Here is a 13,952-nt window from a genome sequence, read left to right as displayed (position 1 = left end):
ACAGTTTGATCTTGGATCCCTCTCATCACTATGGACCTGCCTGACGGGCACAGGGTTGCATGGCCAACTCTGTTTACCACCAATGAACTAAAGCCTGACCATGACTCACTGACCCAAGCTCCCAGCTGAAACTTGGTGTTGAACTTGGGACCTCCCTTAACACCACAAACTCACCCAATGTCCTGGACTTGTGCTTGAACCCCCTTCTAGGCCTATCCTCTAGGATACCACCTCTAGGCCGACACTTCTCACCCCACTTGGCTCCTGCGGGACTGCATGTTTATAAAAGAGAAAACTTGAGCATAATATGCAATTCTGCTAAATCACCTATCACATAGACAATTGCCACAGAGGTACTAAGTTTGCAAACCAATTTCACAGCACAGTACTTCCCTGGTCTTAGCAAAATGCAATGAGATGTAGCAAAACAAAGAAGGAACTCCTTTCTATAAGAAAAAACATTTATTTCAGATAAACACAAAATAGCACATTTTCTAAAGAGCTACAGAGTTAATAAATCAATATAATCTCTGTCTACAGAGTCTGAGAGAGGGAACAGGAGGAATTCCTCACTTCCCAGACTATTTTCCTTTATATCAGATCAGAAGAGATCAACTCTCACATACTTTGGATGAAACACCTGCTGATTATTTTCTATTACTTGAAGTTTACTCTCTTGCTTACACTGAATGCTCTTAATGGATGGGAAACCAGAACCTGCAGCTGCCTCCAGTACACAATTTACCTCATATAACCAATTGAAGTGAACTCAGCTTGATCTATGAACACACATAAACTGAAAGCCTGGAACTGTCTGTTTTGTTTACTTGAGAGTGCAGTCATATATTTGAATACTGTTTGGAGGTATCTACTTTCACTTTTATTTTAAAAACATAAGAATAAAATGTAATAATACTACATTTTTAAATGTATAAGAGGGTGAAAGTTGTTTTCTGTTGTACTTTTCATATCACAGGGCAGACTAAACTCAAGGTCCTTCTTAGGATATTACTAATTTTCCCCTTCCATGAGGAAATGCAGAGTTCAGAAGTAGTAAACAAGCTTAAAGATTCCTTAATTTTTTTTTTAGCGTGTCGTGGGTTTGGAATGCATTCAGAAACTACTACTTTTAGTCAAACAAATGTCATCTGTTACCATACTGATTTTGCAACAATATTGTTCTATATTTCTTTATGACTTTCTCAGTTTCTGCATAAACTAGATTTTCTTCTTGATCTCCCCATTACACAAAATGTAACAGTCTTTCTTTCAAAACTGATGAGCTACACTGAACTACTATGGCAGGCAAGTGTTTTTCTGAGTAGCAGGATATAAAGCCATGAATTGTTAGCCCATATTCTTTAGCTTTAGTCCTGATTAAATCCTTGCTTTGTAAGTTTTCATATATCACTTTCAACCCCCAAAACTGTACAAAGCATAGATCTGGCAAAATTATAGCACACAACCTAGCTGGTGGTGCTATCTCAGGGACGCAGTAAAGACCATGATGGATAGAAAATCAATAAAGCAGTATTTCCCACTTTATATAACAGTCATGAGCAAAATCTATTAATATAAATATTCACAAAGAAACATAAGTTTTGCATAAAATACAATTACTAGTAGTATTTCAAATAATATAAATAAATATGGGGAAATATAAGCATATAATGATCAACATTTAAGATTTATTATTAATTAAGACATTTCATTGTTATTTTTATAACTCAACAGAAACAAAGCAAGTGAAAGTTTACTGAAAAATATCTATGAAGCATTTTTGATGTTAAGATAGTTACAGACCCCCAAAAGTTTTTCCCTTTAGTAAGCAAAGGGAAGAAACGTGCATTATATGCATTGAATTATATACATTACACATTTTAAATTGATCATCAAAATCATGAGAGTCCATGCTACATTCCAATTATGCGGCCAAGGACAACTTACTGCATGTCAGTATAGAGTCACACAGACATCTCCTGTGGTCATGGCTTAAAATTTACCTAATGCAAGCTCAGTGGGTCAGAAAATTCCACAGGCATATGGCAGGCTAACAAAACTACTGTTCTGACAGCTCTTCAAAGAAGGAAATCAGGAACTGGAGACTGAGTGTCTAACAGACACGTCCAATTCTCCTGCTATGATGTTGGATGCTCTTGAAAAAAAAAAAAAAAAAAAAAAAAAAAAAAAAAAGAAGCAGAATTACAGGACAAACAGAAAGGTAAAATCAAGCCCAAAGATTATTCACTACCTCTGAAAACAAAAAAATACCTTATTTAATATTCATGCCTATATTTTACAAAAATTCATTCATAACCTGACAACAAAAATGACAGACCACATTTGTCAAATAATGGTCTCCTGCATGACACTGAACTTTCTGAATTATCACTGATGACTTGACACCTTCTAAAAAACATTTTATGCTGTTTTCAAGAAATGCAGAGTACGTGGAATAGCAGAGATCTGAATACCCAAATTACAGCCAACAGGTCATGCAACATAAAGTCACATAGATGTGCTCTAGTCACAGACAATTTTTGATAATTTGAAAAATAATGATCAAGGAATCTATTAGTAGCATCTGGTGGTAGCAGAGGCATAGACAACCACAGTTAGACTTGTGTTACAATGAAATCAATAATAAATGGTACTAGAGACCTCTATTATTAACAGGAGGCCAACACAGCCAGTCATTTCAGGAAAAATTAAAAATGTATTTTCAGGACATGGTGTATACATTACCTTTTTCTATTTCCCTAAATGCTTCCCTTGGCTAACAAGCAGCATTTCTCCATTGACCAAACTGATTTACAGCCAACTCACTTTCATCCATATCCCTATCTTGGTCAAAGCCTGGAAAAGCAATTATACTCTGCCATCTGGGCTGGATGAAAAGGATACAGAGAACAGAGATCAACAGCATACTGATGACACTGGAGCCAAAACCTCCCACACTTTCCTTTACTATTATTTATGGTAATAGTATTATGGTGTGTACGGTGTTTTACAGGCAAGACTAAAAACAGAATTCTAGAAGGGAGAAAGAGTGGTGTTTTTCCACACACATTGAAAAAGCAGAGGCATGATCATCATTACAAATCCAACATGTGCAAGTAATTTGCTCTTTAAAATACTTGGGGATATCAGTGGGGGGAAAATGAATATACTGCCCACCCACCCTATCAGGTAAGTCTCTCTAAATAACTCATTGTCAATAAAAGTGAGTTATGCATAGATCTTTATTAATTAAAATTAAAAGCTGAAAGTAAATCAACTATTCTCCATTACAATTGCAATCAAAATCATCTTCTGTGTCCAAAGGCTGGGCCCAAAAGATCAAGTAAATCATGAACTTAAGTGCAGGTGGCCCACCACTGTTTTCCATAGCTCTCTTTCCAAAAGGTACAAAATGACATGACAGTATTTTAATGGCTTTTTATTTCCTCACTGTTGGCAAATCATCCTTCAGGAGAATCTGAGATTGGTAAAGTTCTTTAGAAAAATAACATCTGCAAAGGATTACCAGAATAATTTCCCAATAATGGTAAGGAAATTATAACTTTAGCACTACGCCATTCATAATGTTTTAAAAATCTTAAATTTTCACTATTAGTCAAATGTGAGCATTTTTAAAGAATATAGTTTTCTTCCTATTTAGCTGAAAATAATTAGGGGCGTTAAAAAATTTCTTTATATGAAATACAAAAAATATATCATGGAAACATGAAAACATTGAAGTGGAACAAGTAGAAGACAATATATTGGTACTGGAGGAACTATGACAAAGACAAAATCAAATTGGGAATATATCACTTCAGACTCTTTGAGAAGATTAAGGGTTTTCATGGAAAAAATGACTGATGATATTTCCCAAATTTCATTGCTTTCACTTCTAGACTTTGCACATTTAAGAATTTTGTGTGGTTTTTTTTAAGCCTCCAGATTCTAAATAATTAAGTGCTCAACTGATGAGAAACAAATTTATGTAGCTGTAGAATTAGTAATAAGACCAGTATTAAGTAAGGACAAAAAAAAAAGGGAAAAAATATCTAATAGTACTAATGTTAGCTGTACTTTCATTTTACTGTGACACATAAACTTAACTGAGGGATTTTTCCAGTGACTGACAATAGATAATACTAGTTATGGACTAAATGGCAATGCAGGCAGACCACTCATTAGGCTCAAAATGTCCTGAAGTGTTCTTAATGATAGGACTCAACTGGACTTTAAAAATCCTTAACTATCTACACAGTTATGTCTACAGGTGTCCTAGGTATCCCTGCGCAGTCAATGTATATATTCACATAAAATGTCTTAAGGTTCTCTCAACACAGCATGCAGGACACAGAGCCTGGGCTTTTTGGAAGCTGGAGATAAAGGAGGATATTATAGGGCATCTTACATGGTGCCAAGAATGAAACATGGCCAACTGAATGAAGGCACTTCTCAGCACTGTCAGCAATGGCCAAAAGCTTATCCAACAACACAGCAAACGGTAGGGGCACACGTCAGGTGGCTAAGTGCAGGCACCCTTGTGCATTTGGGATGCATCTGACTTGACCTCTAGCCACTGAGCCAGAAGGCACGAGTCTGCAGTAAATCCTGTTCAATACCTGCCAATCCTATAAACCATCTCAGCTACCTCAGGGCATCTCACACGGCACCAGACAAGAGTGCTCAGGAAATTGAATCAAGTAATGGATATCAAAAAATGGGAAGGAGACAAGAGAAAATTCTCAATCACCAGTTGATTCCTCTCTGCATAGCCAACAGCCAGCTGGCTTAATAGCTTAACTTTCCACCATCTTCACTCATCCCATTTGGGCAAAAGTGATGTGCCAAGGCCACTGAACTGGCCTATACCCTGTCTTCTGTTTCCCCAATAAAATATTCATGTACACTGCTTTACTTTCTCTGAAGCTAGTATATAGTTCAATTCAAATTATGTTTCCAGGGTTTTAAAAATTCAGCTGTGATCAGCTGCAGATTCTGTTAAATCTTTTCCCTAATCCCAGTGTTCCACATGATATACCTTCATCACTTACCTTGTTCCTCCATTTCTCACATACTAACACCTATATTTAATCTCATCTTAACTACTTGCATTAAAAGTAAGCCCTAAAGCCACATACAGTTCCTTTCCAGATGCTGCTGTTGAATTATTTCCCTATGGGTTTCACCTAACATTCCGGCAATGTCCTCTGGCGCTTCAGTCCACACATCTTATCCATTCAAAGCCTTTAAACTTCTTTTTCCAAGAAACTCATAAACTAACACCTTTATTCCCATACAAAACAGCTAACATCTGTGGACAAAAAAAAACCCATTCAAACAAAGAAGAAATGTCTACCCAGCACAGTTTTTTCACCAGTGCACCTTTTAGCAGTTTCTGCATATAATAAATCTGTGTTTTTGTCACAAGAACTGCTGAGAATGACTCTCATAAGAATATTTAATCCAAATAAATTCAAATATAATGCCACAACTGGAGTAACTTTCATTCATTTACACCAAACTGTAAAATAAATTTCCATTTAACAAGGGAATTATCTAAAAATAATATCGGCTATAAAAACATTCCAACAGTAAATATAATTTCCTTCTTATCATGTGCAGTATCTTTCCCATCTTCTGCAATATTAGACCTTTCTCCCAAATGTTAATCAAAATCTTCACCACTGACATGATACTTAAACCAGTTAAGTTATAAAAGTTAGGGGGAAAAAAGCTATGAGCTGATTACTTCTAACTGTAATAACTTAAGTTTGAAACACAAACCTTAAAACTGTCCGTGGAAATAATTTTCTGAAATGTAAACCATGCATTTAGCAGTTTTCCTCTGAAGTGACAGCTTAAAAGACCAGATAATAAAATGTGTCTGATTAATAATACCTTATATAATAAAGTTCTTATTATTCATTGCATATTATGTCCCTATCAACATATTATGAAATATAAAAAACCCTTCATCTCTACTGCACTGCTTAATTTTAAAGTGTGTGCACCCTTGTGACATTTCTACCCCAGAAGGGCTATATAAGCATACATTAACACAGCAGTAATATTTCCCTTTCTCTGAAAAGCAAAAATGCTGAATTTGTTTTACGGGTGTTTAGCACAGTATGAAAGTCTATTTTGATCATGCTCTTATCTCAGAAATTTCTTATCAATCAAGAAAGCAACTTCTCTCAGAATTCTAATGAGTTTTCCTAAATGACAGAAGATAGATGGATTAGATAGACAGAGAGAACCTTTTCCTACAAATTTCTGCATTACTTTTATTCCCACACATAAAATTATTATTTTTCTGTTCTAGCATTTTCTGAGGATCAATTAATTGATGAGCCTTACTGAGTGCATAGTACTTCATAACATTGTATGTCAAGGTCCACATCTGCATTATCATGTGCACCAGCAAACTTTTAGGGTGGAACATTTTGCCCAGCAAGTTCACAATGCCACACAACATCATCTCTTCATCTATCTTTTAAAATATACATTTGGGGGAAAAGAAGGATGCTACAGAAAATCTTATACCTTTGTTAAATGAATGAGAGAGCTAAACAATAGAAGAGAATTCAACACAGCCTGAAGTACTAAATAATTACTTTTCTGAAGCTCTCCACAGTTTCTTTAAACATAACACCTTTCATATTTGACACATTAAAGATTCTCAATAGCCTTCAGTTCCTAAAATTTCAGAGAACCATCACCTTGTTTAAGCACCTCAAATATCTATGTAGTGAAAGAAGAATGACAAGAACTCAGCTTTATCTCTGGACTACACCTACACTGCACCGGTTTCTTACTGCATGCTATTCACCTATAAACAGAAATTCAAACACACGCTTCCATAAACATGTGAATCTTTCAACACAGGTGCTGCAAGAGTTGAAGCTCCCTTTTTCATCAGAAGTGCCAAAAAATAGTCCTATCATTAAAATGTAGAGAAAACAAGTAACTTCATCCTGGGTACTCAGCATTCCACCCTTACACATTCCAGGTACTCAGCATTCCTTCTAAGTGGAAAAAAAACAACCTAAAAGCCACTATAGTGACAACAGTTAATGCTGTTTATTAGTCAGCATATGAGAAAGTTAAAAAACAGAAAATTTGATTAATTAGGAGCAGTACATGTTTTGCTTTATGAAAACTTCTATGTCTGACCAGATGGTACAGCAATCTTCTAAGGTGAGATCTCCTTACCTGAACTAAAAGACAGAAGATCTACAAATAGTAAGTAAGAGTCATATTAAAAGATATTCTAACTTATTTCAGTAGGAATTAAACTGGGATCTGAGTGATCTTTGGCAATTCACTTATCTTCACTCCCAGCCAAAGCAACGAGAAAAGACTTATCTCAAGCTGCATGAATTTTAAAATAATTATTCGATATGTGGGGTGTCTTAAATCAATCCTCTTCCTTGAGCTGGCATGAGAGGAAATGAACATCACTGTGCCCGTATTTAGGCTTTGAAGGAGATGCAGGTGGGAAAAGTCATAAATGGGATCTCAGCAAAAAGCAGATATGGGGTCTGAGCAAAAACTTCCTGTGCATTCTTTTAGTTCCCAAATTTGCAAAGCAAATCCTTTACAGTATTTCCATCTTTATTATAAATTTTTAAATTCACTTAATAATCCCAGTATAGCATAGATCTCTATCAACCAAAAAGCTCCTGTTATCTGTCCAGTACTTACAGGCCAATGGTATAAAAAAACTGAAAGTCAGTGACTCAGCTTAGGTCAAACCTACACTTTATCACCTTTGGCACCCTTAACAAACCAACTACTCAGTCTTTTCAGACTTACTCTCTTCAATGCTCTTGAGAGCTTACTCTGCAGCATATAAAAATACCTGACTGAAAAAGCTGGCATGAGTGTAGTGACTTGATCTTCTGAAGGGGAAACTCCTCTTGACTTCAAAGAACATTTTAGAAAGAGCTCTGCATTGCACTCCAGTTCAATTCAGGGGGAGGGTGTTTTATTTACTATCGTCAGTGTCAGCGTGTATCACATCATTTCTCATTTCCAAATCTGACAAGAAAAAACCAGCACGCTGATACAAACTTAATAGATTGCTAAAATTTAAATGATAATCTCTATTTTAAATGAATCCAATTTAAAATTTAAATTATAATTACTCTATTTATTTTATTATATATATTTAATAATTGTATTAATGTATAATATATAAATATATTATTTCTATTTAGTAACTTTGTATGCTTTAAATCTTATAAAGACTAAGAAAATAAATAGTTATTTGATGAGAGCCTGCAAATGTTAATTTATTCCTGGAATATATAATTATGTGGAGATAAAAAGAACATGAAATACAGTATGTCTCAAATCAGTTGCTCTGAGGTGTACCTAAAAGACTCAAATAAAAGAGATCTGCTCTCTCCTCCCAGACTGCATAATACCATATGCCTCATCTTTGATGCTGTAATTTGAATCAAGAATCAAACATAAGTGAGTAAGACATATGTAATTGTCACATGGACTGTGGGTTTTCTTGTTATTCTTGAGTTACTTTAAAAATAAATTTGAGAGGTTTCTATCATATGTTTAAAACATGACAATCTGTTACAAAATCTAAATTAGCACATTAAAAGTGAAAAAGTAAGTCAGTTGTGTGCATCTCTTGATCCAAGAGTGTCATGCAGTGAGGAGATGAGGGAATCTTAGTCTGTGCATTTTCAGTCTGAATATTTAGGCACGTAGCACATAAATCATTGGAATCAAGGCTCTGAAACAGAAGTTAGCTGTCTAAATTAGAGGACCCAAGTTTTTGCTCATTATTTTATATATTTAGCACCTGGCATTTCTGTTCCCCACCAGTTATAAAACTTTCCAATGGTAATATCCTGAACAACTGTTAATGATTCTGGATATTGCATTCCATATGACAGCCTAAGTCTGTGACAGAAATCCTACAACATAACAGAGCACACATTAGCAGTATTTAGTCAGATTACACTTCCCAGAGTCACAACTATATCCAGCAAAATAAGAGACTAGAGTCTTATTTTTGTCTTATTTTTGCTTTATTTGTTGTAAGTGTAGGTAGCCCTCACCAAACCATGACTCCTTATATATTCTTATTTTACTATACCCCTTAGTACACCTAGCTAGTAGTACATAAATGCAATGGTTTAAGAAAAAGATGCATATAATTTAGTTGTATTTTGCCACTACCCTACTGCAGAGTAGAATTCCCCGGTTTAAAGCAGATGAATACTCATGCTGAAGTTGACACTCTGACCTTAACAAAGTGCTGTAAGCCAAGCAACTAAAAAAACTGGACATTGAATTGTCTCTTTTAAAACATTTACATATCTATCCTCTATTCCTTATTATATAATCATTAAAATTCTTAAGGACCAAATAATTTTCACTACTATGGAAAACACATCATATAATCCTTTCAGTAAACCTAAATCATATCCTCATTACTGTGATTAAAAAGCTCCTAAAGAATTCTTCCAATGGGTAATTTGTTTTTAAATTTCTACTTTATATTTATTATATGGTCCAACATACCCAAGTCATTTTACATTTCACCTCCGTTTTCCCAACCAATGTTCCCAAATCATGCTCCAATTCCAGTGGTGCAAGACCTAACTTATCCCAGCCAGAATTCAACTTCTTGAACATGACTAACCAAAATGGAACAGATACAGTTTCTTTGCAATGTCATCAACATCTCCCTCTTTGACTGAAAATACTTGATCTACTCTGTCTGAGGACCTAACTTGATTTTTTTTTTAACAGCTATACTGGCAGCTCATTGTCATCCTATGATTTGTGAGGATTCCAAGGTTCTTCTTCTATCTCTTCTAACAATAAAGTCAAACTTTCTAGTTTGGGTTATAGGTCTCAAAGCATCTAATCATTCTGTATCCTTGAATTTCATCCCAGTCTTTTACACTTTAGCCCTCCAGCTCTTCCCTGCTGTGTTCTTAGCATATTCCTAATGCATCAAAATTCTGCTCTAGCCTACATGAAAATATAACATTAAGTCTGCAGTATAAGACCAATGTCAATTACTCTCAGATCATCTTTTTTCCAGCAAGAAGGTTCCTGCTAAACCAGGACACCAGCTGGTGTGGATTAACACCTTCCCTGCTGCTCAGCTCAGATCATCTTTTTTCCAGCAAGAAGGTTCCTGCTAAACCAGGACACCAGCAGCAGATTAACACCTTCCCTGCTGCTCAGGCTGAGCATTTCACAAAGCAGACCACGAAGTAGTTACACACTCTGGTCAAACACACTCTGGTGACACCTGTGAGTGACCACTAGTAATGACCTTGATCTCTGCAGAAGTACCACCAACACTGCAGTATCTACAGCCACCTCTTTTCTCCATAGATGCCAGCACATTTTACAGTTAAAAAAAAAAAACAAAAAAAAAAAAAACATGTCTTCAATAAAATCTTGTGTGACTATAGCTCTTATTTAGTAAAAATAAATCAGACCTTTAACATTAAGTTAATCAGACCTGGTAATAAAAACCATATACATATAGTGGGGTAATGCTAAGGAAATGAAGCAGAACTGTATTCCTTGTATGAAGCATTATGGAAGCGTTCTGAAGCAAACAGTTAAGAAATTAAGAATCTGGAGAAAGATGAACACACTGCAACAGGAATGTGGTGTCTCATTGACCAGTCAGGTGTTCAGTAATTTTTTTGATGCAATACAGACTAGTCTAAATAAGACTGAAATAGGTATTAGTAACTTCTACAAATACATAGCAGAAAATTCTATTTACTGTCTATTTAGCCACCTAGCCAAATTACCTATGACTTTGCATCTCTCATTTTTAATAACTTTACTACTCAAGCAAATCTATCTTTTAAAGTCAAATATTGTTCTAAAAATACCACAAAAATAGCTGGCTAAATGAAACAGAAAAAAGAAGGGAAAACAAAGACTAAGATAGCCCACTACTCACTTTAGAACCCATTATTTCACCTCCAGTAGAGCTTCAAGTGGTTAAACCTGGACAGGACTACAAATTAGTCAACACAGTATATAACCAATTTATTATATATTTGGGGTCTTTAGACAAAATAGAATGATTTTATTTTTATAAGAGCCCTGGCAGCAACATTTCCATTTTACTTGGTGGTTAAAGAAAAATCCTCAGGAACTCCTGAAAATATTTTAGCAAGTAGATAAACTCTTTATTTTTATCAGCCATGAAAGCACTATTTCTGGGAAACTTCTTGTACCTAAACCCTCTTTCCTATTTTATTTCTTAGTGTACTCTCATAAATATCATTGCAGTGGTGCTGCCATATCTTGCATATGCTGGTCATAAAAAAAAACCAAAACAAAAAGACCAACAAACCTTTTACAATCATTGCTTGAGCCAGTGTAGTTATAGATCACATAACAAGAAACACTTTTTTTCTTGAATGCGATAGGTACGGAATGCACTCCTACATAAGGAAAACCTTTGTGGACATCCTCTGTATCCTTGGACGAAGAAAAATGGTGATGAAAATAAAAGAAGAGCATGGCAAAAATTAAGTAAAATGATCCATCACAATAAAGAAAACTTTTCTTTTAACCTACTCTTTTCTGAGATGTTAATGGTTGTGTTTGACTGCAAACCCACTCTGCAAACCCACCACTGTTGCAAGACTCTTCAAATGCTTCATCTGATATGGGGAGAGAGAATGACACAATCAAATGGCATATCAAAGTATTTTGAAGGAAACTTTTTGAAAAACGTTCAGATCTTTTGAAAGGAAATGATACACCAAAATGTAGCAAGGGCACGTGAACAGAATTATAGTGCTTTGCTTCAGGCCTAGTACATCGAAGTTCATTAATTCTATTTTATTTCTTTACCATTAAAAAAATTCCACTTACAAAAAAAAAAAAAAAAAAAAAAAGAAAAAGGTTTTTTTCCCCCCAAAATTTAATGCTGGATAGACACTATTCCCAGGGAAATATGATAGCTGGAAGTTGTATGGGGCTTACCTACAAAGCCCTATGCTCACAACAATGTTGCTTTGGGTATTCCATATATGCATCTTTTGAGATATGAGGCTCAGAGCATCTGAAGCAAAACTAAAATGCTGCCAGTTTTCATACTACTCAGAACATTTTTCACCATCTCTCCACCTCTGAAGTCACATTGCTATATAGGAATTAAATTTCACTTCCAAAGAGTGCAGAAAAATGGAAGATGATAACAGAAGGTGCAACAAACATCTATCTGAAAACAGAAAGATGCAACAAACAAGAGCTGCTCTTAAAAAAGAAAATTAAAAATGCATTTAAGTACAGTTTAAACTATTTTGTTCTAGGCTTGGCTTATATTTTTAAAGGTTTGAAGCATTACTGATTACTGGCGCTGGAGTTGGACTGAATGACTGTTCAGAGGGTATCCTGGTAACTTCACTTCGCTTCTTCCCCTACAAAGCCACGTTTAGGACAGTCATGGCCCGCGCTGTTGATATGGCACCTGCCCAGGCGCCTCAACCAACCTACACTGCCTGCAGCCACTGTCCACGCCTGCTCACAGCTCACGGACCGGAGGGTGAGCAGCCAGCTCCGCTCACCCGTCCGTGACAGCGCCCGGCTCCCTCTGCCTCGCACCCCACGGCTGCAGAGAGCCTTCCCTCGACAGCAAACGCGCCCGCGTGGCAGCAGTGCCAGCTGCGGGGAGCAAGGGCAGTGCCGCCCAAATGCGCCTTACCCTGCTATTTTAGCATTTTCACACGGGTAGTGACCACGCGTGGCGAGAACCACTGCTGAGTGGGCTTGCCACTGCCTCACCGCTGCCCCAGCTCCACCCACCCGTGTTCGCACTGCCTGGAACACGGTGTAACACCGGCCGTGTGCTGGAACACTGACCAGACACACCCCAGCGGTGCGGGCGGTAGGTAAGGGCCTCCCCCGCTGCTCCAGGCAGGACGGGAGAGGGGAGATGGGAGAGAGGTGAGAGCCGGGCGCTGCCGGCGGGCATTGGCAGCAGCGGCGCGGGGGACGTGCCTGAGGGGCGAGGGGGCGGCGGCGCCCCGTCCTCCCCCTGGTGGCGGCCGCGCCCCGTAGGGCCGGCCCCGTCCCATCCCTTGACCCGCGCCGGGCGGTACCTGCGCGGGGTGCGCGGCCGCGGGCGGCTCCGCGATCCACAGCTGCTCCTTGAGGAGGTGCTGGTAGCTGAGGCAGTGCTTCAGCGCGGACGGCACCGTGCCCATGGCTCGCCCCGCAGCCGCCGCCGCAGGGTGGGCGCAGCCTCCCGGCCCGCGCGCGAGAGCGCGAGCGCCGCCGCGTCCCCTCCCGCGCGGCTGCGGCGGCCGCCGCCTCACGCCCGCCGGCCGCGGGGCTCGCCCCGTGCCTCTCCTCGCTTCCTGCCCCCTGGCCTCCTGCTCCTCCTCGCCTTCTTCCCCTTCTCGCCTCCTGCCCCCCTGGCCTTCCCTGACGAGGAGCCGCGGCAGTGGGTGGCCGGGCTCGCTGCGGGTTCGGCCGGCGCCGCAGCAGCCTGCAATCGCGGGGCGTGCGTGCGGGAGAAACTGCTGAGGAGAGCCGGGAGGGCCGAGCGTGGGGACAGCAGCCGAACTGCCCCACACGGCCCCTGCCCCCGCACGCCCGCGGGACACCGGGCCCAGCCTGACCTGGCAGGGCTTTAGGCAGCAGGGGGGAAAGAGAGGAACAAGGGGAAGGGACAGGGCTGCTTCCAGACCAAACCTGTGTGTCCTGTTCGGCATCCCTGGGCTCTGCAAACGATACCAGATAAACCAGATCGTGCTCGCTCGGGCAGCCAGGTGACACGAGGCTTCGTGCACACACTGGCATTTCTGCTTTCCATTTAGATAGCAAAAACGTAGTGCTTTACAAATGTAATACTGTTTAGGTTTCGACAGCAGCAAGTTATATTTTGTCTGCTCCCTTACCTTCATTGTGTCAACCAACTTTCCAAACTCCTC

The 13,952-nt window shown here is 38.8% G+C and overlaps 1 protein-coding gene across 2 annotated transcripts in view; it reads right to left on the bottom strand.

Annotated features, from left to right (window-relative positions):
• The window catches only part of HMGCLL1 (3-hydroxymethyl-3-methylglutaryl-CoA lyase like 1), a 69,078-nt gene extending 55,804 nt beyond the window's left edge, over positions 1-13,274 (bottom strand). Inside the window, exon 1 of one of the 2 annotated variants that reach the window (XM_041410626.1) lies at positions 13,119-13,274. In XM_041410626.1, the coding sequence (XP_041266560.1) occupies positions 13,119-13,223 (105 nt within the window). In that variant the 5' untranslated portion in view covers positions 13,224-13,274. The remainder of the gene's footprint in view (positions 1-13,118) is intronic. The other variant, XM_041410627.1, reaches the window with a different exon arrangement.
• Between the last annotated feature and the right edge of the window lie 678 nt (positions 13,275-13,952).

Source organism: Onychostruthus taczanowskii, unplaced genomic scaffold (genome assembly GCF_017590055.1).
Source record: "Onychostruthus taczanowskii isolate IOZ18803 unplaced genomic scaffold, ASM1759005v1 scaffold33, whole genome shotgun sequence".
Taxonomy (NCBI): Eukaryota; Metazoa; Chordata; class Aves; order Passeriformes; family Passeridae; genus Onychostruthus; species Onychostruthus taczanowskii.
The sequence above is the reverse complement of the archived record's forward strand: the minus strand, read 5'-3'. Positions and strand labels throughout refer to the sequence as shown.